At 27.8% G+C, this 27,913-nt stretch overlaps 2 protein-coding genes and 1 long non-coding RNA gene across 3 annotated transcripts; 1 reads left to right on the top strand and 2 right to left on the bottom strand.

Annotated features, from left to right (window-relative positions):
* Window positions 1-1,696: 1,696 nt before the first annotated feature.
* Window positions 1,697-15,474, top strand: LOC145843006 (thrombospondin type-1 domain-containing protein 7B-like). Its single transcript, XM_082950476.1, has 28 exons — window positions 1,697-1,761; window positions 2,352-2,463; window positions 2,641-2,761; window positions 3,124-3,285; window positions 3,901-4,097; window positions 4,601-4,816; window positions 4,951-5,068; window positions 5,306-5,371; window positions 5,583-5,821; window positions 6,041-6,304; window positions 7,105-7,240; window positions 7,509-7,598; window positions 7,669-7,831; window positions 8,208-8,334; window positions 8,517-8,676; window positions 9,043-9,231; window positions 9,935-10,045; window positions 10,103-10,264; window positions 11,106-11,223; window positions 11,420-11,683; window positions 11,782-11,863; window positions 11,939-12,209; window positions 12,302-12,485; window positions 13,158-13,447; window positions 13,710-13,790; window positions 13,934-14,035; window positions 14,443-14,619; window positions 15,025-15,474. Exons 3-28 carry the CDS (start codon window positions 2,648-2,650, stop codon window positions 15,472-15,474), a joined length of 4,533 nt encoding a protein of 1,510 aa, XP_082806602.1. The 5' UTR covers window positions 1,697-1,761; window positions 2,352-2,463; window positions 2,641-2,647.
* A 3,560-nt stretch (window positions 15,475-19,034) lies between these two features.
* LOC145841881 (uncharacterized) lies at window positions 19,035-19,752 on the bottom strand. Its single transcript, XR_014370187.1, has 3 exons — window positions 19,681-19,752; window positions 19,257-19,310; window positions 19,035-19,065 (listed from the first exon to the last, which is right to left on the bottom strand). It is a non-coding gene; the product is annotated as an uncharacterized LOC145841881 (long non-coding RNA).
* A 1,730-nt stretch (window positions 19,753-21,482) lies between these two features.
* Window positions 21,483-22,097, bottom strand: LOC145843005 (uncharacterized). The gene is made up of 3 exons (XM_082950475.1): window positions 21,939-22,097; window positions 21,781-21,879; window positions 21,483-21,488 (listed from the first exon to the last, which is right to left on the bottom strand). Exons 1-3 carry the CDS (start codon window positions 22,095-22,097, stop codon window positions 21,483-21,485), a joined length of 264 nt encoding a protein of 87 aa, XP_082806601.1.
* Window positions 22,098-27,913: the final 5,816 nt, after the last annotated feature.

Here is a 27,913-nt window from a genome sequence, read left to right as displayed (position 1 = left end):
TTTTTATGTCATGATAAGGATTAATACTAAATTGAAATAACTTATTTACTCCTCGTTCCAAAAAGTGTGCCATTTGAAAGTCTGCTCCTTAACTATACTGTCATTGTACTTAATTTTATACACTTTAAATTTTTATCTTAATATTTAATTTCAAAAGTTTAAGTTAACAGTAGCTTTATAAAAATATTAAATTTATATAAAGCTTAAAACACGGTGTTTACTAGAAAAACGTTTTCTGTATGGTTTGTTTTGGCTTAATAAACAAATTAAGCTTATTAATGTTTAACAGAAAGACTAAGGACCTTAATTTTAAAAATGTTTTAATACTGTTTAACAAGATTTTTAAATTATAAAAACTCCAAACGCTACGTTATGAATAAGTTCTTAAATATATGTAAATTATAAAAGCATTTATAAATTGGGTTATTTTACATCGATAAATTACAATTTAAAAAATGTTAACCATACGCTAATATCGATGAAAAATAAAACATTAAAAATGTATTCATTTAATATAAAACTAAATAAATTTTATTTTACTGACTTTAAGCAAAACTTTAGATACTAAATAATCAAGTAACATCAAAGTTTTGTAACTTTAATATCTACTTGTAAGAAACACATTTGTTACGTTCAACTAATCATAGTTTTTTTAAATTTTATTTTGGTTTTGTATTTTCAAAGGAATTATTAACTCAAATTACAATTTTAAACAAAACTAGTTTTATTCATTATATAAACGAAGTTTTTATTTAAAATTATACCAGCGTTTTTTGAAATTAAGTACGTTATTTAGTAAAATCAACACCTTGTCTTCTTTCCATTAAAAATTATTAATGTTTTTTTATATAATTCAATTCGATTGCAGTATTGAATCATAAGTTTTAATTAATTTAATAATATTACCGATTAAAATTTTCTTTAATTAAAAAACTTGTTTTTTATTTTATTTTCAAATATATAGTTCTAATTATATATGTTTTAACAAACAGCAAAACAAACAAAATGTTTAAATACAATCAAAAAGTCCATTAATTAAACAAATTAATGTATATATTGTAACACTAGCCACTTATTTTTAATCTAGTATACTTTTCAAAAATATGTGCCTGCCAATTGCAGTGCGCTCAGAAAAAAGCTCATAAAATTTTCATGAGGCTTCGTGTGTAGCGAGCCGCATTTTCCACTCGCATTTTGCCAGCCTCGCATGGTGCAACTGTGTTGGAAAAATACAAAATCTTGTTTGTTTCAACTTGATTTTGCAATGATTTCTTAAAAGTACAGAGCTCTTCAAAATTTTAATAAATTTTCAAATGAAAACTTGTGAGCTGATGTGGTTTATTTTATTTTAAGTTATGTAGTAAGGTCTAAATAAAAATTTAAGCTACTTTGTTGTATAATTTTTATGTACTAGCTGAAGGTAATTTGTTTGAGTCAAATTTAAACTTGTCCTAACTAGTCATAATTGATTTTAACTAACAATATGTGTTTATAAATAACTTTCGCTTTTAACTTTTCATGATAAAGTTTTTAATTAACTTTCAGAAAAAAATAAAAATAATAAAAGTATGAACTAAGGTGATTAGAGAAGATACTAAATAAACTTTAATATTTTGATGAAAGTATAGTTTTTTTTGGCACGTTATGCTTCAACAAAAAGTTAAGTATATTTTGATGTCATGAAAGTACTATGGATTTTGTTAGTTTTATTTTGTATAAAAATAGCTAATTCTAAAAAGTATGACGGGGTATGGACATCAAGTAAGTAAACTTTATTTTAAATTAACGTTCTTTAGAATAATATTGTCTTAAGAAACGAAAAAATTGTAAAAATATGAATTTTATATTTAAATTTATGATAAGTATTTTTCAAATCAGATCTATCTTTTGTTAAATTTTCTTACAACTAAAATTAAAATGACAAAGAACGTTTAAAAATTTAAAAGTTTAGCAAGTTTTTTATAACTATTAAAACCTATAAACTTCAACCAAACTTTCGTTAAAACTATTTTACATTATCTAAAAAGTATTCAATAATCAATATATTCATTTAAGAATGCTATAAATAATTTTGATTTAATATATGTATTGTTTTAGATAATAATAAAAAAATTAAATGTCTGTATATGTTTTAACTTTTAATACTAATTAGAAGCAAAAAGGGTTTATCAGAAAGCTAACAGTCAAAAGTTTTGTGTAAATATTTAAGATAAAAAAACTAAGTTTAACTATTTTTTTACTTAAGAAGTAAAAACTTTTAGCTTTTTTAATTTTTAGTATCGTTAAAGCTTTCATGCAGTATCGTTATTTAATTTTGATTAGAAAAATACAAAAAAACAAAACTTTTTAAGGTGAATGGACACCGTGTAACTCTAAAATTTGTGAAGCGAAAGGAACTCAAAATAGACATGTTTTTTGCAAGAACTCACAGAACTTAATAATCGATAGTTCCAAATGTGCTAGGTTTACAAATATAACAAAACAATTGTATTAAAAAATCTTTTAGCTTATAATACTTTAATTAGATATATTTAAAATCTAAATTTAAAAAAAGCAATACAAGTATGAAAAAGTTTGATACATTTAAAAAGAATGTTTAAGTAGTGATTTTTAAAAGTACTGACTCAGTTGTCGCATCAGAAAAACCATGCCGAACGAAAAACGAAGCTGTTCAAAACTTTGCACTGTCCACTGCGCCATGTCTGAATTTGGTGCTTGGAGCAGCTGCTCCACTCAATGTGGGATAGGATTTCAGATAAGGGTCAGAGTAAGAAATATTTTAATAAACTTATTACAAATAATTAAGCTATTTTAATTCCTGAATCGATGCAATCGTTTTCTAATTTAACTCTAATCTAAAACGCCCTCGTAACAAGTCTAATCAATTGCTTTTATCAACTTTTGCCATCAGAAAGGCAAATCAATAAGTTTACACTGTTAAACGCATTATTCCGGATAATGCAAGAGAGTCTGTTCCGCTGCGAGCTGATAAATTATTCATTGTCGGGGATGCACCGATTTTCTTGCAATTTTCAATGAGAGTTATTACTTTTTAAATCAATAAGAGCCGATACTTTCATGAGGTGAAAGTCTAACTGAATAAACACTGCTTTTTTATTATAGAGTCGAAAGATTATTAGAGACTCAAGAGGTGAAGGGAGAAAATGCAAAAACGCTGTTGAAACGAGAAGCTGCATTAGCATGAGTTTGGAATCGTGTCAGGCAAAAAATATGATAAAAAACAAAAGTTCTGAAACTGGACCCTGGTCAGAATGCATAGCGACTGTTTGTTTTTATTATGTTCCGATTAAAAATTTGATCTTTTTTAAAGTTTTACTTACTTCAAACATAAATATTTTTTTTAAATTGTTGTTAAACTTTGTAATTGAAATAATCGTACTTCTTTTTAAAAATATATTTTGAAAAAGTTTAACTAAAAGATGACTATTATTGTTAATGATAGAAAACTGTATAAAATAAATTTAAAATAACTAAACTTTAAAAAGTTTAGTTTACTTTAATAAATTAATAACATGCTAAAATTTCAGGTTTGTATACTTCTATAAATTTCTTAAACATACCTATTTTTCTGGGTCTTTTATTCAACTTATTTATTTTTATAAAACCTCTTTATAGCACAAAAATGTTTTATTTTTATCTAGTTTTTACATATTTCATTAATAAAAGTGAGAAGTGTTGCAATTTAAAGATAACTAGGTTTAATTTCATATGTTTAATCAAGCAAATTTTTATAAACTTTATAAAATCGAAAACATTTTCCTAACAAATATTTTTTAAACATATCATAAAATCAAGAAGTAATGCTATAAGATTGAAACTAAACATTTAAAAGTTTTTTCTTTTCAATATAAAAATAAGGTCAATAATAAACATATATAGGTATTAAAAGATGATGAAAATACTCTTGTTCATGAATCCAAGAAGTTCACGACAATCAAGTATTATAAACCACTGAACTACGTCGAAAGTCCAAAAAATTTAAGTGGTGCTGATTTTCTGCCAAGCGGCCTCTTGAGAGGAAAAATACTTATAGGTGAAAGAAGCAGAGTAGTTAAATGCGTTCAAAGCAACTCAAGGTAAAGAAAATCTAGTTAGAAATTAATTTTGTTTTAGGTTTTAGCAAAACACTTAGTTTAACAAAAAAAATTGAAAGGTTTTAAAACTTTTTAAAACTTATAGTACTCGAACTTTAAATAAAATGTTTTTTTAATTTATTAAATTCAAGCTTTAAGTTTTTGATAAGGATATTTTGAAATAAGTTTGTTGTGAGTTATCTATCGTTTAAGTTTAAGATTGTTTTGTACACTAGTAAAAACAAACAAGAAGTCAAGGAGCAACTTATTCATCATATCTTCATTAAAACTTGTTTATACACAAACTTATCAACTGCAATATTGAAGTTTTCAATTAGTCCTGTACGCTAGAATGTCATACTTTATAGCTATTTGATTTGCGCTTATGTAAATTGCATGCTAAACCACAAAACAGCTATAAGTGCAACTACGCCTGTAAAACAGTTTACAAACCCACAAAGATTTTGTGAAACATTGAACAAATTAATACTCAAAACGTGAAACAGCTTCAGGCAAGTGCAGACGTGTAGCATCCCGAAGAGATGCCAGGTGACCCCTTGGAGCGCGTGGAGCGGGTGCAGGTCGGAAGGTTGCCATGGAAGTAGGGATCGGGTGAGGTTCGTGGCCCAGTTGCCGGTCAACCTCCCCATGTCACCGTGTCCGGTTCTAAGGCAATCGCAACCGTGTCAGCTGAATTTCTTCCAAAAAAGCTATTGCAGCAGGTGGTTTTAATATACCTTTAGACAAAATGATGATCAAAAGTTTTAACATCATGAGGTTTAAATTGCTTAATACTTTTTTAATTTGTTTGAATTGATTGAAAATTGGATAATATATGTAATCTTTTATTTTATAGGCTTGTATGGAATGTTGGCGATTGGGGAGTGTGTGAGTTTGTGAAGAAACAGACTCTGTGCGGAGGAGGTTTCCAGGAGAGAGACGTTTTTTGCGTGCTCGTCAACAACAATGTTGATGTGATTGCTTTTATTTTCAAAGTTTATATCTAACAAAAAATAATTAAATTAAAATTAATCAAAGTTTTTCTTCCTTTACTACTTGACAAATAATTTACTTTAATCAAGAACTTATTTAGATAGCTTCGATAATTCACATTTTTCTTGACAAAAAGCATTTGAGATTAATAAAAAGGTTTATTGTACATTTTAAAATTAAAAAGTGTTTAGCTTAAATTTACATTGTACACTTTTCAGCTGAGAGATATTTTAACTTTGAAAATTGGCGAGTACAAAGTGCAGTCAGAACATTTGTGTAATCAAGTTGGTTTTTATATAGTATTTGAGTTATAAAACAAAGAGAAACCTTTTAAAGTTACTGATATACATAATTTACTTCCAATTTATGACATTGCTGCTATTTTTGCAAGTTTAATTTCACATTTTTTAATCTAAACCTTCTAAATTTTGAAAAGTATCAAATAACAATATCATAGCAAACTGTCATTTTAAACTTCGCATAAAAAAATTGCAGAAAACAAAGCCAACTTCCCACAGAAGTTGCGATGTTCAGTGCACGCCGAAATGTTTCTACGGTCAATGGTCCGGCTGGTCCGAGTGCGCTCCCAAACACGGCTGCGACAGCGACCGGAGGCAGAAGAAACCCGCCAACACGTCGGGTTTCGTGAAAAGGGTGAGGAGGGTCCAGGTCGTGGGCGGCACTTTGGAGGATTGCAAACACAGAGAGGAGTACATCCCATGCTCCGACCCTTTGTTAGCGTTTTTGCAGTAGTTCTGTTTGAAAATCTAAAACTACTGTTATAAAGTGTTTTGTTCAATTGCAGTAATCATTTTATCGTTATATTTTTTATTAATCACAGCAAGTCAAAAGAAATTTTTTTTGCCTTACTTCAAATTAGCCAAGTTAATTTATAACGCTGTCGTTGCAAGAGATCAAAGTATTTAAAATTTGAAAACAAAACTTCCCGACAGCTGCCACTTTTGGCGCTCCGTCAACGTGTCCGAGTGCCGACCCGAGAACCGAAGGTGCGGCATCGGTCGCGCGGACCGCACAGTCGAGTGCAGGGACATCTGGTGGCGGAGACCGGACCAATCAGGTTGCAAGAATGCGAAACTGGTGGCGCGCTTGTTCCAGTGCGAGAAGCCGTGCGGAACGAGCAAGTGCGTAGTCGGTGATTGGACGAGCTGGTCGCCCTGCCCGATGACGTGCGGGAGGAAGAGTAGAAATCAAACGAGGTTTGTGTGCAATTGTTTTATTTTTTGAACTTTTTTGGTTGACTGCAAAGCGCCCTTATAAGAAATAATTTTAAGCTGTAATAAAATTGAAACTGTAGATAAACTTATTTTAAAATAATTTTGTCATTATGATTTGTATGCATGTTTGGTAAAAATTATATTTGAAAAGTAAAAACAAAATCAGTAGTAGGAATTTTTTTTTTGTATTGAGTCAATTAGATAAAATTGATAAAGAAAAACTGATTTTCAAAAGAGTTTTAAAAATCTACTAAAGTATAAGTTTTTGTTATGCAAGACGACACTTTTGTCACTACCCTGTAATTATTTTACCAAATTTATTTTGTAATTGTTCTGTTACTGTAAACTTCAAATTCAATATACCTATTTTTCTTTCCATTTACTCTGTTTAATAAGTTTGCAGTTCTAATTTAAACTTGTTTTATTTAAATTTAATGAATGTTAATTATGAAACAAGTTTCTTGTTATTGTAAAAGTTAATTATCTTGATAAATAGTCTCTAGACAAGAATAATTCTACTATTTATAAAAACGCTTTGCAGCAATACAATAGTTTCAAAACTTTTTAAGGAAGTTTAAAATAGAAATCAACAACACTAAGCATTTATTAGTTTAAATTTTGTTATAAACTCAATTGTTCCTCAAAAAATTCTATTAAACTTAATTACTTTTACACAAAAGATAAAACGTAATACTTTTTACTACAGCCAATCTCAAGGGTAAACATTAATACAGTTTTTAAAACAATAATGTGAATCTGTTTTAAAAACTAAACTCTATCAGAGAGCGAACAGTGCTGGCTTATGGTAGCAGCGGTGTAGAGGCTTGTACTGATCGTTTGTCCGAAACAAGGAGTTGTCCAGTGAGGAAATGCACAAAATATAACTGGATAAGCAAGCCTTGGACACCGTGTACTCAAGTAAGTCATTAAGTAACTGAAACTTCTTTAAACAACTTAATTTGAAGAAATAATAGTCTAAAATAACAGTTTTCAGTTGCTTTTTTTAGTAAAATAAATGATAAATAAAGTGTATTTTTATAGCGACCTACAAATTTATTGAAGAAAAATTTTCTAGTAAACATTATTTTTGTGTATTTTGCTTTTTAATTTTTTACTAAAACATTTTTTTAAATTTTAATGATTTTTATAGTATTGCTAATATAACCATTGTTTGTAAAATTTTTAGATGGAAAATTTAGAAAGCAGTAAGATGATGGGAAAACAAAAAAGACAAGTACATTGTGTAAAAAATGCAGAAAAACAAGTTCACAATAAAGTCAGTCTCACTTTTTATTATATACTGAAAGCGTGTAGTTTTTAAGTAAAAATTTTATTATTTTTGACAGTATTGCAGTTCAGACGAAAAACCAATAAAGGAAAAGCTGTGCTCATTGCTACCAGTTGAAAGCAAATGCGTCCTATCATCTTGGGGAACATGGTCAAAATGCCCGAGCTGCCAAGAACAGCTTGTGCTCAATTTAACGTATCCAAACTTCAAACATTCTACTGGTAAAACTATTTTTTTTATTTCTTCAAGCGGTTTAAAAACAAGTTTTTCAATACTAGTTGTTTAACAAATACTTATGCCTTAGTATAAACTTAACTTCTTTATAGCTTAAAAGTATTAAAATTCTAAAATATGTTTACAATAATTAATAAAAGTATCCTATACTGCACTTCTTATATTTATTATGTTTTATTTTTTATTAAAACTTTATTACCTTCTTTGAAGTTAATTTTGTTTTCACATTTTACCTTTTGTATTAAGTCGATAACGCTTTTTGTCTACCTTTTTATAACAGTATTTGTAGATTTTTTCTAATTAAGTTGTGCGGAAAATTCTCCTTTTACTGTAAAATACAATATTAATCAAATAAAATTACAGCCTGGCAAAGAAGAAGTCGTTACATTTTGAGCTATGAAAGTGGCAAGAAAAGTGATTGCAACGTTTCATTGAAGCAACAAAGAAACTGTTTCACTGAAGAAGTAAAAAATTCGTGTCCAGTATACCGGTAAAACTATCAATTTTTTTTTAAACTTTTTTCTAATACTCATTTGTTCAGCTAAGATTTAATAAACCACAAAAACAATTAGTTAACCTCTTTCATATTTTTAGAAGTAAAAACTTGTAAAAACTATAAACTTTCTTTTTGTGAATTTTTATTTGCGAGTTTGAAACAACTCAAGGTTGCAGGTGGGCATTAGGTAACTGGACAAAATGTCTGGTAAGCAAAAACACGACACCCCTGGACGGGACGTACAAGGGCTTTCAGAAGCGCTACATCAGTTGCGCATTCGCCACTGCAAGATCAGACGAAGTAAAACTGGAAAGGGACATGACTTTCTGTTTCAAGGTTACCTTTACTGCTTTCTATTTGAAGCTATTTAGCTCGTTATACAGTCAAATTGTGCAATTTGGTACGCTTACAACATTTATTAGTTTTAGAAAAATTTTTTGAAACAAATAAAGCTTATGTCTGGTAGGTAAAAATGTATGTATAGATAAATTCCGTAAGGAAATTCAATTATTTTTTTTTACTAAGCACGTCTAACACTTCGAGCTAGATATACAATATAGTGATTGTTGCAGTTAAATATAAATAAATGTTCTTAATGTTTTATGTTTTTAAATATTTTTTTTTAGTTCAAAATAGTGTTTTATTTATAAAAACTTGGTAAAATTTTATTATACTTTTAACTAGTTTTTGATAAAAAAACAGAACCTTGGATCTCCTCCGACAACTGTTAAAACCTGCGTCATAAAGCTGAATAAAAACAACCAGAGCCTAAATGATACGTGCAAAACAGAAACAAAAGTCGTCAACATTAGTGCGAAGCTAAACAGTAAATATTCAAAAAAAGTTGACACAGACCATGTATTCAGTGAATGGTCGTCCTGTTTTATAAAGGTTTGTAAAATGAATTTTATAATAAACTGTTTTTAGAATATTTGTACTCCGATTCAAATTTCTATAAAGTTTACATCTTATTGAAAGCAATACCAAGTAACTAAACAAAAGTTTAAAACTTTAATACAAAAAAAATTATTGAAAGCTCTTTTTGCAATAATGTTAAAGCTAACTTGAAAAAAATATAATAGTTTACATATATATAAAATTAAAAACTTGTATGTAGTTTAACTTAATATTATATTAATTATACTTACAGTTTAGTAAAAATAGTTTGGTAGATTAGTTAAAGTATCTTCATATATTTGTTTGTATCACTTAATAAAATATTTAATTTTTTATTTATTAGTTTTATTTTTATTAAATATTTGTTTTAATAGTTTTATTTTTAGTTTTACAACTTTACAAACTTAGACTTCGTCAGCTTTATATACAGTAAAGTATGTTTCATTAGTATTTATAAGTATTTGTATAACATTATTATTTTAACTGGTTTTTTTAAGATTTATTACAAAAGTTTCTGTAGTAAGTTTTTATTAACTAAATAAAAATTAAAAAAAAAACAGCAAGATTCTGTGATATTAGTAAATAAGAGGAAAAAATAATTATATTATGTACGTAAACATATGTTACGTAACTACATTACAAGCACAGTTTACTCGCTGAACAACGTAATAACCACACATTTTAATGTTACGTTCAGGAAAGTGCAAGCGAGTCGTATTGTGGAAGAGGCGAACAGATCAGGATTGTGACTTGCGCAAGCAATAAGGCGTGCAAGCTTCTCAATAAGACACAAAAACGCCTGTGCACTGTGAGTTATCTTTATCTTTTGTTGTTTTATTTAATTTTGATTATGGTAAAAATTTAGGTCGCCTGCCCGGTCGATTGCTTCTTGAGTGAGTGGTCGGCGTGGGCAAAGTGTGAACCGCGACAAGGCAAATGCGGCTGGGGTGTGCGTAGCAAGCACCGGAAAGTTCTCACCGAGCCCTCGACCGGTGGTGTGAAGTGCCCGCAAAGTGTCGACGGCAAAGTTTGTTATAAGTTTTGTTGGTGTTGCTTTTGAATAAGTGAGTCTAATAAAACATAGAACACTTTAAAGCTTTACCTGTACAGTCCGTGCCGTTGAGAAAATAATATATTTGAGAAAATAGGAACTGTTGATAAGTTTTTGGTATTAAGTACTCAAAAGATTATGTGCTTAATAAACATTATTTCGCATATAAAAGCATATTGAAAGTTTTGCGGCATTTAAAAATATGTACTGGGATAAAGGAGAATATTTATTTCTGTTATAAGTTTTTTACATCATAGAAACAAACATTTTAAGCAGAACGCACAGCATAATTAGAAATATAATATGGTAGTTTATGTGCAGAATAACGTAGTTTATTAAAAAAAGACGATTAAAAATATATCTAATAATAAATTTACACAAACCAGATAAACATATTATAAGACTTAATTACTGTTCTTTTTGGCTACTCCTCTTAATTACTATCTTTTTATTCTTAATTACCATTTCAACAAGTTTAATACTACTTATAAAACTAGTTTTAAATTAAACAAAACCAAGGGATGTATGATAATCAAATTCTGAAAATTGGAATTCCGCGTTAAAAACTTTAGTAACTTTAGTTATTTCAAACTATACCTTTTTATTACTTTTTTTTCCATTTTTTTGTCATAGCCTTTAAATTTGACCTTTTGAAACATTATTGTATTTGTACATAAGATAATGGCCTCTTGAAAATTCTCATAAAACTTTCTTAAACCTTCTTTAACATTAATGGATATTGTAAGAAGTTATTTACAATTAAAAAATATATAAAGCTTTAGATAAGTTAATAAACAAATTTAGAACAACTAAACAGGTATACTTATACGAGAAGTGTTTCTTCAAAGAATGTATCGAATACTTTTGGCACGTTTCTGCCTGGACTGCATGCGAGCTGAAAGACGGTTCTAAACTTGCACCAACTAGAAAAACAGGTTGAAGTTTACAACAGCGTCTAACTCAAATGAAGCGTTGTACATGTTTCTTCAAGATTAACAAAAAACATACACTAACGTTTTACTTTTAAAATAAGTAATTTACGTTCATAGGTCAAGCATAACTAGTTATATTTGAGAGAATAGTTAATTAAATCCTACAAACTATTGTATACACAAACTTTTTTATATACAGGTTACCAAATTCGGACGGTCAGTTGCTACGCAACCCGCAACATCGACGGCAGCTCAGCCGACAAGCAAGCCGATCAGCACCTCTGTGACGTAACAACGAGGCCGCCCGACTTGCGAGCCTGTGACGTCATAGGGTTGAACGAATGCGTGTTTTCCGATTGGTCGACGTGGAGCGGCTGTTACGGTGGAAACGGAACCGTCGCGTCCGGAAAGTCCGGTTCTTGCGGTTCGGCTGTTAGGGAGCGAACCCGATCAGTTTACAGAGGTTGTTTAGAGCAATCTGAAAAATTTTGTGAAAATAATCTGTTATTAATTAATTTTTTTATTGTATAGACATATTAATTGTTTTTTTTTGTTTGTTAGACGGTTTATCGTGCGAAAAAGAGTCTGCCGAGACGCAGCAGGTTGAGGAGTGCGTTGAAAACCAAAACTGCTTCACGTACAGGTTATTTTAACATAAGTTTAAAAATGTCAAAAAATAAAACTTAAAGTTTCAAACATAACCGAATTTTCCTCGCAGCTCGGGTTGGACCGACTGGAGCAGCTGTACGTTGCACGACGACTCCAAGTGCGGAGTGGGATGGAGGGAGCGGCTCTCGGAGTGTCGGAGGAGCGACGGGCGTACCGTCGATCCGTCGTACTGCCTCCAGCGGTGGATCGATGCGGGAATTCCCCAGGTTGAGAACTGTAAAGTGCCGTGCATGGTCAACTGCAAAATGGGCGAGTGGACGCGGTGGTCAGATTGTGATGTGGTTTGCGGCAGGAAGAGGAGAAGATCAAGGACCAGAAATGTACTCAAAGCTTTTTAATAAAATAATTAATTTAAAACATGAGTTTTGGATTTTGTATAATGAAAACGCTACATAAAAATAACTATAAACAGATCGTACGAAAATCAGAAAATGGTGGTCGGGATTGCCTAGGTTTTCCAACAACTCAATATCTTCCCTGCCAAGTCGTTCCCTGCTATAAATTCAAGCTATCTAATTGGTCCGATTGCCAAGTAGAAGGCAAAGAAGTTTGTGGAGATGGAATTCAAACTAGAAGCTGGAAGTGTTTTTCTGAAGGTTGGTTTTTAAACAGTTTGTTATTTTCTTTATGTAAAGGTTTTCAGTAGAGCTATAAATAAAAACAAGTAAAAAAGAACTAAAATATTAGCTAGAAAAGCAAACTAGTTTAAAATTTAAATAATTCAAAGAAAGTAGGTTTACAATTTTTTTTTCTGTTTACAATTTATTTAATCAAATTTTATATTTTTTTTACTTTAACTGAACCTGGTTATCTTTAAATATTTTTTACCCGTTAAAAGTAAAACCAAAATCAAAACTACTTTTCAGTCGTACTATAAAGCTAGTGCAGTGTAATGGTAACCTTAAGTATGATTTTAAATAAGTTATTTAAAAATAAACTGTCAATGTTGACAAATAACTGCTTTTACTTCTTAATCAGAATCTGAAAGATTTATCTAAAACTTTTTCTTTATGAATTTAAAATCTGCGAAATAGCTGTTAAACTGTAAACTATGATGAAAAATTAAACATGCAGTTTAAAATTTTAGTTATAAGTACTTACAAACATAAGATTTATTAAACAAAGTAAAAAAAATAAACAAAAGTTCGACTTTTATAGATATTTTAAACACATATTAATGTTATAACTATATGAGTATAATTAAAATCACATTTTTAATGGCTAACTTTTTTTATATAAACCATAAATAACTTCTAATAAATTTACAGACAACACCGAAAAAGCCAATATTTTGTGCGAAAACCAGATGAACTTGCGCAAGTTTTCCGGTGAACGAATTGACGGATTGACGCGAAACGACGAAAACTCGCTGTTCAACGACGTCACGTTTGATGACGTCATGGTGAGGTCGTGCGACGTGGAGTGCGAGGAGAAGTGCCACATGAGCTCGTGGTCTCCGTGGACTTCGTGCTACCGAGACTGCGCGTCTTCCGATGAGGTTTCCGAGGTCCGAGTCGGTCGTCGGTCGAGGCAGCAGGTGGCGGCGGCGGTAGGGAAGGTGGGTTGAGTTTTCTTATTGAAAAAATAAATCGACACAAAAGTGTAAAAAAGCACGTAAGGTAAATCATATAAAATTAACTTTTAAACAATTTTGTTTTTCAATATGATAGCTACTGTTTTTTTTTTAATTTGAATAGAATAAAAATTGGAATGTTGCGCAGTGTATAACTAGTTTTAAGCTTAAGAATTTTTTTTTTTCTTAGATTAGATTTTGTTTGAGTTTTGCTCGATTAGATTGACGATTTTTATTACTTTACCAGACTTTCAACAATGCCTGCCCGCGAATTAATGTCCAAACGAAGCAATGCAAACCAGCTTTGTGTTACGGAAATGTAAAGAAGGTATAAAAATTGATGAAATAACCTGTAGTTTTGTCTAATAATGGCATATATTTTAATATAATGTTTTTTTATCTTAAATACAACACGAAAAATTAAATGACGAAAATGTTTTAAGTACACGAAACTTGGCTTTTTGATTTCAGGTCAAAACATTAAATGGAAAAAATAGAAAAGTTTTGTGCGAAAAAAATGACGATTTTTCTAACTTAACTTCTGAATGCGACCCTTCTACAAAACCATCAGAGGTGATTAAGTAAAATACTTCAAACAAACAATTGTGATGAAAGTAGGTTTTACATACCTTTTTCACAGAACAAAGATTTTTTTTTGTATTAAGTCGAAGTTAATTGCTGTGAAATTAAATACTTCAAACAAGATTTGCCACAATTTATAGGTTTTTGTATGAATAAGCATGTAATTTACATAAGGACAAACAAAAAGCTATAAATTATGGAACTGCGCTTCAAACAATGTTTTATTTAATTAAGTGCTAAAACTAGCTTATACTAAAAAAATTATTGCTTAAAATTAACAAAATAAATTCTCTTTGATTGTAAATTAATTAAATACCGTTTATTACTAAAGTTTAAAATAAAATGATAGTAAATTTATACATATATATATATATATATATATGTTATAAATAAAACAGGAACTTCCAACTGATAAAATGACTTTCTTTTTCGAGGACGATGAAGAAAACGACAACATTTTAATTTCGGGAGAAGAACTAGACAGAGAGGAAAATATAGAAAAAGAAGATAAAAAAGATGAGATAAAGGATGTTTGGACTTTGCCAAGCCCATTCACTCCAGATGGAGAGCTTAAAGTTTTTTTTTAAACTTGACAAATGTACTAAATCTAAAAAAAAAAAACTTACTTCTATAAAGAACTAATTTTGTATGCAGTTTAGTTTTATTATAAATTAATTAAAACTAACTGTATTTCGAAAAAGTCCTGGAAAAGACGTTAAAAGGTATCCGTGGTGTGCGACTCGATAACCGAAAGGTTTTTTCGTGCACCAGGTCATAGGAGCAAAATTTTGAAAGTATTTTTTGTCGTTCTATAAACTACAAGTCAACCTAGAAATAGCTTAAATAAATTAACTGTGACTACTAAAAAAAAAGAGAACTATAAGTTGAACATCAATTTGTAAATATTCCTACTCAAAGTTTCAGTACTTAATTATTACTTTAAACACTTTAAATTATTTATTTCAACAAATTCACAACAGATATGGGCGTACGGTGCATTGGCGGCCTGCCTCGTGTTCCTGGTCATCATAATTGCCACCTCATACTTCCTGGTCAGCGCTTGCCGCAGGTCCGCACTGAAAAAGCGGGGAATTCCCCCGCCTTCCATCCACCAACCGCGCAGCAACTTCAACACGGCGACCGCAACCCGCTCGCACGCCTCCTCCCACGGCAACTACCAGGCGGGCGTGCTTCATGATAGGGAAAGCACCTTGAGCAGGTGGAAGGGTGGGAGGAAGAGCAGGGACGGAACGCTGGGCAAGAAGGGGCTGTTTGGGGACGCCCCGGGGGAGATACCGCCGTACTACAGCGCCAGGACGTCGAGCATCGGCAGGAGCTTGTACCCGCAGTTTCCCAGCAACCACCCTGCGTACGCTCAGACGTCGAGGAGCGATTTTTCGCTGAATGAATGCAACGATTACTACAACTGAAAATGTGGGGAATTTTGAACGTTTTTTGTGAGAGTTGCTCTGGAAGTGGATGTTTTTTTTGGGTTTTGGTTTTTATTTTTTCAGCCATTATTCTCTGTTTCAAAATAATATTTTGTCTAACAAACTTTAATTACTTAAACAAAATAGCACAGTTATAAAATAAAGCTTGAAAAATTCATAAAATTGCGAAAATTTTCCTCAAAAAATGATTTATTTTTACTTTTAAAATGTATTTAAATTAATACTGAAACTCTTTACTGACATAGAAATCTATACCTCAATTTTGAAAAATTACTTTTTCTATAGCAATGCTTTTTTTTTCAAAGTTTCTTACTTTTTAATTTTTTCCGGTTAATTTGAAATAATGTCAATCAATATCAAAACTAATGCTTTAATAAAAATTCGTTACTGTTTATTTTCTTTGATCAAAACATGCAAGGTTTTATTTAAAAGAATTGTTTTTACTTTTGGTGGATTTTCATCTATACAAGTTAATCATTTTTATTTATGTTTTTTCGTACATACATTTATAAATATATTTTTACAAGAGTCTGTACGTTACTTTTTATAGCGCCACACAGTTTTATTTTGTTCAGCATGCAAATACAAAAAGAGTGTATAATCATATATAACATTAATAAAAAAATTCATCTTGTAAACAATAAATATACTAATTAAACAAAAAACTAAAAGTTAAAAGTTATTTATTTTGTTGTTGATAAAATATAAATGGACAGCTTGAAAATGATACTGACTAAAATTATAGTAGATTACTTTTGTTTATAATTTTAACGCAATAAACAACTCTAAAACTTTAGTTAAAAACAATTTATAATAGTGGTTAGTCGTGTTTTTTTTTTCAAGTCCTAAAGTATAATGAAGAACAGTGATAGAAAATTTGTGATACATGTTGTTTTGATACAATCACGTGCCGTACAAAATTTTGTTTGCTTTTTCTAATAGCTACAGTTTTAAATACCAGCCACAAACAGCTTTTATCTTAAAATACTTTTGAGAAAATTGTTTGCTTAACAAAAGCGACTTTAATGAAAAGCAAACAGTTTTAATTTTTCAATTTTGTAGTATTCGCAATAGATAGCTGAAAGTTTCTTATAAATATTTTACTAGAGATAAAACTGAAAATACTTTAATCAAAAGTTAAAAACTTATTTTTAAATACTAAGTTTATCAAAACGTTGGAAACTTATATGCATATATTTAAACTTAAGCTCTATAACACTTATTTCGTTCCGTTAATAATTAATAGTTTAAAAAGAATTTATCATTTATTTTCCTTTACCAGACAGTTTTATAAGATATAAAATATTTTAGACTTATGGTGAAAAAATAAAAGCATACTTCTTTTATAACTCTAAATAATTTAGAATATTAATTTAAACTGTATAGTTTTAAATTTTTTGAAAAGCTTACAGAAATATTACTTTTTTACAGATTTTTTTAAATACCATGCTTCATAGTAAATAACTTATAAAACGTAAATTTTTTTCACTCAACTAACTTTTGTTGTATTCAAATAGGTACAAAAAGTTGAGGACAGTTAATTTTATTTTAACTAAGGAATTATTAAAAACCAACATTTTTATGTTATTTTTGTTAGTTTTATGTTTTTTAATATAAGGTAGTAGATCGCTATCAAAACTAAATTTTTAGCAAAGTACTTTTTGACATTCTTAACTTTTTACTCAGATGAAAAACTTAATTTAAAATATTTTTCTAATAGAATCAAATAAGAATAGAATCAAAAAAGTTCTTAAACTAGCTCCTAAAAGTGGTTATATTGCAATCCAAATTACGACAGTTTACATTCTGACAATTTAAATTGTTATAAAAAAACTTTTAAGAAGCACATTTCAAAAAATAATTTAAACTCAAAAAAAAAGTGTTCATGTTGGTTTTAGTTAATTAGATGTGTAATTTGTAAGATGACAACAGTTAAGAAAAAAAAAATTTATAAAAAGAGATATTCACAATAACTAAGAAATATAAGAATCTGAATTATCAAAATTTGAATAGTCTGCCCCCCCCCAACTTTAAGAAAACTAAAATAGTCTATAATTTATTGTAAAAAGTAGATAGAACTATGGTTTTAATATTTTCTAAGTAAAGCTGTGTAAATACTTTAACTTAACTTATTTATAATTTTACAAAGTTTGTTTGTATCTAAAATCATTTATCCAATACAAATCCGATTTAGGTAATTAAATTAAAAACATACAAAAATTTTAATTTAATTTTAAGACTAAAATTAATGAAATTATTTTGTACCTTAAAAACTAGTAAGTAATATAGTGAAGACTAAAAAAGTAGCTTTAATTTGATTAAAAAATATATAAACTTTGAATACCTCTACATAAATTTGATTATTAAGTTTGTTTTATGGGTAAAACTACACTAAAGATATTAGATTTTTAAAGACTTAAAAATCTTCATTTTTAAACATTGTTGACTTCTCTCTCTAAATCATTTTTTCCTGTTCACTTAAACTTGGTTCATAATTTTAGTTAAAATTTAGTTAAACTTGTTAAAAATTTAAATCTGGAGTTTATTCAAAAATTATAGGGCTTTGAGTTGAATTTGACTCTTAAGTTATATACAAAATTAAACAAAGCTTTGTTGACTCGACTAACTAAACATATTTTTAATTAAAGTTTAAAAAAAGACTGATATTGATTATTCATAAAGAATATTTGAGTTAACTCAAAAAAAATTGTACCAATTTCATTTTTATCAGCAAAACTTATAACCTTAGAGTATTCATAGCATTCGAAATTTATATATATATAAACTAAAAGTATCGATAGAAAAATGCTGAAGCAAAATATAAACAAACTTTACAAAATTCATTTAATTACCAAAAGTAAAACGAATCAAATGAATACAATTTTTAAAACGAACCCTGCACTTTACCTTCTTTTTTTTTTCAAGTTGTAAAGTTCAGTTACATAACAGAAATGAAAATGCATATAAGTAATTGTATTTTAAATACTATGCATAGCAAATAAAATTTATTTTTAATAAAAAGGTGTATTAGTTCAGAGTTTCTGTTTAATTGAATATTTTATAATTAAATAAAAAAGTAACTAACATCTTACAGTAGTTATGAACGTTAAAAATATACAGTTTTCAGTACAGCTTGCAAATATACAACTTTAGAAAATTGTGAAAAACTTAAATTAAGTTTAAAAATACTAAAAAAAAGTAGAAATTTATAAGCACATTACTTTTGCATAAAAATTTTAAAATTAAATAAACAAGATTAATCATTGATATAGTTTAGAAAAATTGTTCATATCATTTTGAAGTATCATGTACTAATAACTGAACCAAAAAAAAAAGCTTCATGTTTAGTTTTTTTCTTAAATCTATTTTTGCTTTTTAAATTCCTTTCTTTTACAAAAAGCTTGAATTTGTTTTGAAACTTTGTACGTTTTAACTAGTATTAAAAAATGACAAACTATACTAGAAAATTATTAAACCACTTTAAACTTTTGGAGAAGATCAATAGTTTATTAAATAAATTTCCCTTTTTGTTTAAATGTTTCTGTTTCATTTAGGAGTGTATCTGGTTTACTGTATAGAAAAATAAATAAGTATTAGTTTTTTTTAATAGCATAATGACTCAATTTTATTAAAAATTATACAATTGTTACGTTAATTTTACACTTTTTGACTATTATCAGGTTTTTGACAAAACTTATTGAACATAGTAGCTAAAACTTAATTGTTTAATAGGTTTCTTTTTCAGTTCATAACATACTGACCTTTGAGACTTTGGGTTGATGTAGCATAAATTTTCTGCTTTTGTAAATTTAAACCTGTTATATTCTAAAATTAGAACATATATTTGTTTTACGCAACACTAAAATTAGTTTTTGTTACTGAAAGTTTTTTAGTCGTAAAAAAGAAAAATATAGCTTTTTTCGTAGACTGTTCTAATTTTTCTTTTATTTAATTTAAACCAAGTTACAGATAGATGTTGGGATAGAAATAATTTGTCATTAATTACAAATCAGAATTTAATAAAAAAAAATAAAGTAAAGTAATTACAACAAAAAAAATATTTAAAGAAATTAAATGTACGTGCACAACCATAGTTTCTTCAAAAAATTATCATTTAAGGTTCAAGTAAATCCTTTTAAAGCAATAGAATTCCAAACTTTAAATAAATTAAAGTTTAAAACAAACCGCAGGAACAGTGTGGAAAAATATTAGGATGATTGACCATGGTGACGTGACAGCCATCTCTGTTGCTCGCATACTCGCACTTTTCAAGTTGCTTATTGATAATTTTAACCTGTTTTTTTTCACTTTTATTCACCTTTATATGAGAAGTTTTATTTTTATTTTAGTTATAACTTTAATATTAACTATAGTACTAACGAATCTATGTTATAAGACGATTCATTTACAAATAATTCAACTTACGAAAAAGTTTTTATATTAAAGACCGTTGTTAATTTATAACTCAACTATCTAGAGTTCATAGTTAGTAGTCAAAAATAAACAAGACTTAGTTAGAAAAAAAAAATTATGGTTACTTAAAAAATGTTTACTATTGATTTAATTTATAAGATCGTTTTCAAGAAGAAAAAGAACTTAAAAAGGGCTTAAAGGTTTTTTTCAAATGAGCCAAAACTGAAAACAAATATCAAATTTTTTATCAGCGATTTAACAAAACATTGAACCCAAACCAAATTCTGAAGTAAACAAAAAAAAAGTCTGAATGTTGATTATGGTTTTAAAATCAAACAAAAATATATTGCAGGTTCTCAACAAAACAGTCTCTTGTGTTTAGATAACTGTAAATGTATAAGACTAAATAAATACAAAGGTGTCAATTTTTTCAATGCAAATAGTTCAAAATAAAGTTTTCTTTCTGTTTTTATAAAAATTTATTAATACAAAATTGAGTAAATACTAAGGTGTCACAATATTTACTTTTGCTGATCTTCTTTGCTTTTAATAAAGAATCTCCTTAAAATATCACGCTCCAGAACTTATGGTTGTCCTCGAAAACAAACATTTTTGTTTGACATTCTGTAGCTTTACTAACCAAATTTATCACTTAGTAGTATTAACTTGTTTTACATGTTATCTTTTTAAGCGAAAACTTTTACTTTTGCCTGGTTTTTTGTTCAACTTAGTCTAATGATTTTTGTCGAAAAATAAAACGATTGAAATATTAAACATACTGGCATTTTTAGATAACTCAAAATTTACTCTTATACTTATAAGTAAAGTTTTTATTAAAAAATTAATAATATTAAGTTGTAAGTTCATCGTCATATGCTACAGCTATACAACTATACAAATTTTTTTTTTCGTACAATAGCTCACACAACCTTTATTTTAATTACTTTAATTAGACTTACAACATTTAATCTGAAGTAATTAAAACGAATGAATTATATATTTCAACAAAATCCTTTTTTTTCAGATATTTTTTATTGAAAATACTAAATAACTAATTTAAATATATATACATATAACATAAAAGAGTATGTGTTTTTAAGTGCATATTTATTATTTTTTAAATCTTTATATACAAACTTATATCAACAACTACTTTTACTAAAAACTAAGTTTTTTTTTCTGAAAGCTGATATTGTCTTAAGAGGTGAAAAAAGGTAAACAATTTTTATATACTAGTAATGGCTAACTAAAACTATGGTTTATAACATTTAAGACAATTTCAGAGTTCTTAATTTATGCATTCGACAAATAAAAAGTATATAAATATACATTGAAACTCAAGAGCTCGTTTTATAGGTTATGAAAAGATAACTAAAAGTTAATTTTTTTTTTTAACTTTCGTAGAATCTTTTTATCTGTAACTATAACACAACTAAAACTAAATGAAAGCTGTTTGATCGTAAAAGAATGTTTACTTATAGTAAAGTAATAAAATTTAAGTACTGATATTTAAATGTTAATTAGTTCAATTAGTGCACATTTTTATTTAGATTGACATAATTTAAAATTTTAAATCAATCCTTTAAAACAATTTAGTACCATTTGCGTTGTTTACAGTGTGAGAAAAAGTTTAATTAGCCTCTAAAAAAGTCATAAACAAAATAAAATTTAGACTTGAAAATTTTAACATTGGACATTTTTGCGTTTACATTATACTTACAATCTCAATACTTCTTTTAAGTAATCAAAACAGTTTTAATATTTTGGAACAGCTCCTTAGATGTTTTTATTATGATTAAGTGCATTAAATAGCTTCGCATAAAAATATTGATAGTAAATTTTATACAGCTTGTGCGCACTAAAAACACCGACCTGAACTTTTTCAACGATTCCCCTGATGCGCAGGACACGGAACGCGTACAGGCACCTGTTGTTTTCGCTCCTCCACTTCCCCTGCTCGTCCCTCACCACCTGAGTTTAACAACAAAGGTTAAGTTAAAGTCAACCTTCCTCGCAACAAAACTCCTCACCTCGAGCATGGGGAGCGTGTTGACGAGCTTGGGGTTGAAGGTGAGGCGGGCCAGCACGTGGTTGATCGCGATGTTCGTGTCCGAAAACGTCTCCGGGATGGTGGATCTGGTGAAGAGGACGTTGGCGGGGTTCATGAAGTCGCCGGGTTGCGTCGCCATGGTGATGTTTGTTTATTATAGAGCTTGGCTTGAACACAAACGCTGGTAGTTTAGATTTTTATACTTAACTTAGAACTATTGATTATAATGTTATAGAATTAATAATTAATTTTTTGGTCTAAAAAGGTTTAAGTTTTAAATTGAGAAAAAAAACTTTATGTTTTATCATTTCTAGTTATTATAAATTAAGTTAAAAAAATATAATTTTTTTAAGAAGCTGTTTGTTTCACAATAACAAAAACAAATCAACTTTTGATGAAAACAAACATAATATCAAAAAACAGAATTTGAGCTTTACAAACATGTTTAAAACAAAAAAACATAAAAATTTAAATGTTTTAAATAAGAAAATATTTGTTTCTTTAACTTTAATAAAAGTAATAAGGAAAAAAATATTACTTCATCTACATAAAGTTACAATCGTGATCTTTAGATAACTATATTTTATATATGCAAGCTTTTGATTTTAACATCAACTGAAGTAAAAACAAACTGTAGACTTCGCTTAAATCTTTAAATACCTGATACTAAAAATAATACAAACTTATTTACAATTGTACTAAAAAATAAACTTTACGGATTGAGAAACAAACAACTTATTTGCAGGAGTTAAATCTAATTCTAAACTAATGTTTAGCAAAAGAATAGTGTAATTTATAAAGTTGAATTCGTGACAATATATAAAATTAAACTTCTAAAATGCTAATAAGCAATTTGAGTGTAATTTATATACATTCATCTACTTAATAAATTTACAAACAATGGCTATATAGCATAAATTAATATTTATTTCTCTGCTATTTCTCTACTGATAGGAAAGCCTTGTGACAATCTTGAGCTAACAAAGAGTATGTTCAAGCTAATGCATGATTTAGTTAAAGTTTACCTAATTCTTTCAGAAGTTACATATGATAATAGTTTCTCATTACGAGCTTTACAATAACACTTTTCTTAAATACATTTTTAGTAATTCAAATTTTGAAAATCAAAACTTTATTTTTTTTTTATCAGCTTAATCGTAAACTGGTTGTTTTACTAGAAAATAAGCCTGAAACATTTAACCAATAGTAACTAAAAGTGTTCAGCATTATTTTTTTGTATGCTGTTAGTTTCATTTTGTTTACATAAACTGAAACTTCATAAAATCTCTAAAAACAAAATACTAGAGTAAAAAAGGATGCATTTAACTCTAACTATTTTAACTTTGAAAAATCGTATGGCTGCAAAGATGTTGCAAAGTATTATCCATTACAAGCAAAACTAAAAATAAATAATATAAAAAAATCAATACTCTCACTTTTTTACTGACAAAATTTTAAAAGCACTTATTTTTGGCCCTTGCTATAAGAATTTGTTTAGTATTTTTTACATAAACGATTTTATATAATATTTTTGTTCATTGTTGTAGTAAACTTAACAATCTCAAAAATAAAGTTTGTACTACTAATGAATCCACATAACAATTAAAAGTAAATATGTGTCATTAAAATTTACAAGCAGACTATGAAATTAATGTTTTTCAAAACACTTGAAACAAAAAACATTTAAAGTTAAAGATTAATTACATCCACATTTTATTACATCTAGTAATTTTTTAAATACACCAATAAAGGTGCAACTTTTTGCAATTTACTGTGCACACATGTTTTGTTCACACCATACTTAACACTGCCAACAGTAATTGGTCACTAGACAGTCTTTAAGTCTTGTGACAAGCAAATGATCTTTTTTTTTCTGAAACAGTTTTACACGTATCAAAATAATTAAACAACCTCAAAGTTTGTTAGGTTCTTGTACTAAAAGACACAACTAAAGTAAACACGAATGCAGTTAAAACAGAACGAGCACGAGAACTGAGTGCGAAGAGCTCGAAGTGATATGATTAATGGTTGTTTGCTGTGCAGCTCAAGCTTGTGCAAACAATATTTTTCGCGACAACAAAAAGCCATAACAAACCGCACGGCCGTTGAAAATAAAACTGAAATTGTTTTAGCGGTTTTTATTGTTTATGGCCCGCTTAGTAATTAATCTTTTTCTCACACTGTAAACAACAAAGATTGTTTTTTTTTTACTAATTGATCAAGAACTTTATGTCATGTCAGTCGAAATAAATATGTGCACTAATTGAAGTAAAAATAAAACTTAAGCATCAGTACTAAAATTTTATTACTTTACTATAGGCAAATAGTTTTACGATCAAACAGTTTTTATTTAGTTTTTATTTGAACTACAGGTACTTGCTTACACGTAATAAAACTTTTGTAAAGAAAGTAAATCTTAAAATATGCTATTTTAAGTTTCTTAACAAATCTTCGATTTCTTGTGTAACAATGCATAGTTTTAGACATTTGCTTATCGAATAAATGAATAGAAAACTCTTAAACTTTCTTAAGTTTTACCACTTAAAATTATAAACATCTTACAATTTAAAGAACAAAAAAGTGTACAATAGTAATTATTATGCAGTACTTAAATTTTTTAAAACAAAAGTTGTTAATTTTTTTTTTCAAAGTAAAAAAAGTATTTTATAACTATTTTTATCTATTTAATTGTTTATGGAATTTTTTGAGATACAGTAAAATATGTTTTATCTCATAATAAGCAAAGCAATTGATACTAACTTTATTTAATAAGTGATCATGAAAGATACCAAAAAAAGTTTTAATCTTTACCTAGTTCTGGACAATGATGTTAAACTGTCACCAAGTTGTGTACGACTCTATAACTGAAAGGTTCCTGTGTACACCAGGTATTTAGACCAATTCTTTTGAGCGCTTTTTATTATTCAATAAACCATTAAAAAAAAAAGCAAAATATTGTTTAATGAACGACAAAAAAATACGCTCAAAAGACTTGGTCCAAAGACCTGGTGTACAAAAACCTTTCGATTATCGAGTCATACACCAGAACAATTTAACGTCATGTCCAGGACAAAATAAAATAAACTGTGTAAAAAACAATTTTAGATTTTTTTCTTTTAAGTATTTTAATGATTATGGTGTTAAGGTCTTTTTATGCTGTAGCCAGATATTTCCTTTTTAGTAGTAATATAATTGTATAGAGAGTTAACATTTATCTCATACTAGGTCTGTACTTAAACAATTAATTACACATTATGTACAACTTTATTTTCTGAATTTCATTATTCACTTAGTTTTTAACAAAACTAATTTAAGTAAAAGTTTAATGCGGCGAGTATATAAAACAGTTCAAAAATTACAAAGTTGTTCGATAAAAAACATCATTTTTTTTTTAATTTCAATGTATAGAATATATAATACAACTTAATTGAATGCTAAACTTTAAATTAAAACAATTTGTGAACAAGTTTTGAAATGTATTTTGTAAAACTTTGAAACAAATTAAATATCTATACTTAAAATAAATCTAATATTAAAACATTAAATTAACTTTTAAAAACTAACATAAATTATTTTTTGAATTTTTGAATTCTTTATCTATTCAAAAATATTGTAGTTCAGTTAATAATTTAAAACTTAATTTTATAATCTAAAAATACTTATTAAAAAAACCCTATGTCTAAATCTGAGATTACAGATTACACAAACAATTATTTTAAGTACTGAAATACCCATAATAATTATGAAATTGATTAAGCTAAAAGTTCTTTTTGTTTTCTATAACTTATAAAGTTTAAAGTTTTTGTCAATTTTTTTTTTTTGATTTGTTCATAAAAATAGTTATTATCACATAGACGCTAAATCTAATTAAATTTTCTACACTATTCGAAAAGTCAAGAAAAAAATTCTTAAAAAGTCAAATTAGACTTTGGGTATCTTTTTATCTAAAAAATGGACCGAGATGATTTTTTATAAATTTTCAAAGACTGTTTAACAAGAAAAAAACTATCCATTGATTTAGAATACTATATCAGGGTCTTCACCTGCAGCCTTTTTGATTTGCAGTAAATTTTTTCTATAAAAAGTTTCTCGTAGACCGGATTATATATCAAGGTTTTTTGCAGGACGCAGTTATTAAAAAAATGTTTTGATTAGTATAAAAATACTATTTTTAACCAAAAGTAAGATAAAAAGAACTTATAGTTAGTAACTATTAAATTAAGAGCGCAATTTTTACCTCAAATTATATTTATTATTTTAAAATAGTATGTACTTAGCCGAAAAGTACCTTGCTCGGCGAAGGTTTTTGTTTTACAGGCCGCAGTCTACCGACCTCTGCACTAGATCAGTCATGGATAAGACTTGTCCTGGAAAAGACTTTAAACTGTATCCAATTTGTGTACGACTCGATAACCCAAATGTTTTTTTGTTCACTAGGTCCTAGGACAAACTACTTTTGTCGATTACTTTTTGTCGTTCAAGAAAAAAGTTATACACTTATGTTATGTTAGAACAGAAACTTTTATGTTTTTTAGAACGCCCAGTTGCTCTAGTTAGTTACTTTTAAAGACTTTGCATTAAGAGTGTGTAATATTTGTAGGAGCTGTAAAATTATTAAATCAAAGATAAATGCAAAAAATCTTGCAATTTGTCCCAAAATAAACCCATTATGTCCTGGAAAAGACATTCAATGTATCCGTGATGGTGTATCCAAAAGGTTTTTTTCGAAAACCAGGTCTTTTCACCTAACTTCTTAAGCACTATTTTATTTTCGTTTAAAAAAAAATTGTGCATTTAACATGTATGTTATTTTTTAAGTTTTCCTACTATTTTTAAAGATTAACCAGGACTATTTGTTGCTTCAATTTAGAATTGTCTTTGACGTTTAAAAAAGTACAAAGCGTGAAAATCACGTCATATAAGTTGATGAAACAAAATTTTACTGGCTTTCTCTTAAAAAAAGAATTGCCCTAATCTAATATTTCTAAAATAAATAACTGTGACAACAAGTAATACTTGCTTTTTAATGGTAATTGTTATTTATTCAGTATTTTAATTTTACGTGGATTTTTTTCGTGAACATTTACTTTAAAGCTTTGAACATGATCCAATGCATCATTTCTGTTCCTCACTTCCTTTTTGTTAATAAAACTTAAAAAAAAAATTGTCCTTATTTTTTGTTGATTATATTTTTTGTTGAACTGTCAATAGTTTTTGATTTTGATGTTTTGATTTAATCTTTATGGTAATTTTTACCACTAAATTATTTATAAAAGTTTTCTGCTGATATTCTTTTAGTACAAAGGTGTAAAACTAAATTTTTTGTTTTAGTTTTAAGGGATTGTTTTTTGATATTTGTTTTAACCTTTTCAAAAGGTTTAACGAATTTAAAAAATTTTGGTTCTTTTATATTTGTTGTATTGTATTTCAACTTATACTTATACCTTCTTTAATGCAACAATATAAATTTAATTTTTTATTTATTTGTAATGTTTGATAGGTTTTTTATTTACAACAAAATTGACTTAAAGTTTGTTTTTTTAGACTCCATTAAATTTTTAAGTGTTTTAAATATTTTATAAATTTCCACTTGTAGAAATTTAGGACTACCTCTGCTATTTATGTTAGCTACAATATTATTTTTCGTGTGATAAAAAAGTATGCTTTATAACACTATTTTTTTTACTCTACTTCAGTGTTCTGCTTTTTAGTATCGATTTTGTACATTTATAAGACAAGTTTTATGACAATAAAAAGTAGGGTGAACATTATTGTCCAATAGGTTCGAAGTATGTGTTTTGAACATTTATCTATTTTAGCGAAACAATATAAAGAAAAGTAGAAAAGATTAAAAAATATACTTACGTTGTTAATTGCTTGTTCTATTTTTGTAATTTTTGTTAACATTTTAGGTTTAATATAAAGTGCACTTATTTTTGTGAAATTAAATAAAAA

This window comes from Thalia democratica, chromosome 8, assembly GCF_965202585.1.
Source record: "Thalia democratica chromosome 8, ktThaDemo2.hap1.1, whole genome shotgun sequence".
Lineage (NCBI taxonomy): Eukaryota > Metazoa > Chordata > Thaliacea > Salpida > Salpidae > Thalia > Thalia democratica.
This window is presented reverse-complemented; position numbering and strand designations above follow the sequence as displayed.

Coding starts and splice junctions, on each gene's coding strand:
- LOC145843005 (XM_082950475.1), bottom strand. CDS start 22,097: ATGGCGACGCAACCCGGCGACTTCATGAACCCCGCCAACGTCCTCTTC. Junction 21,880..21,938: donor ACACGCTCCCCATGCTCGAG/GTGAGGAGTTTT, acceptor TGTTAAACTCAG/GTGGTGAGGGACGAGCAGGG.
- LOC145843006 (XM_082950476.1), top strand. CDS start 2,648: ATGCCGAACGAAAAACGAAGCTGTTCAAAACTTTGCACTGTCCACTGC. Junction 5,822..6,040: donor ATCCCATGCTCCGACCCTTT/GTTAGCGTTTTT, acceptor ACTTCCCGACAG/CTGCCACTTTTGGCGCTCCG. Junction 11,684..11,781: donor AACCCGATCAGTTTACAGAG/GTTGTTTAGAGC, acceptor TTTGTTTGTTAG/ACGGTTTATCGTGCGAAAAA.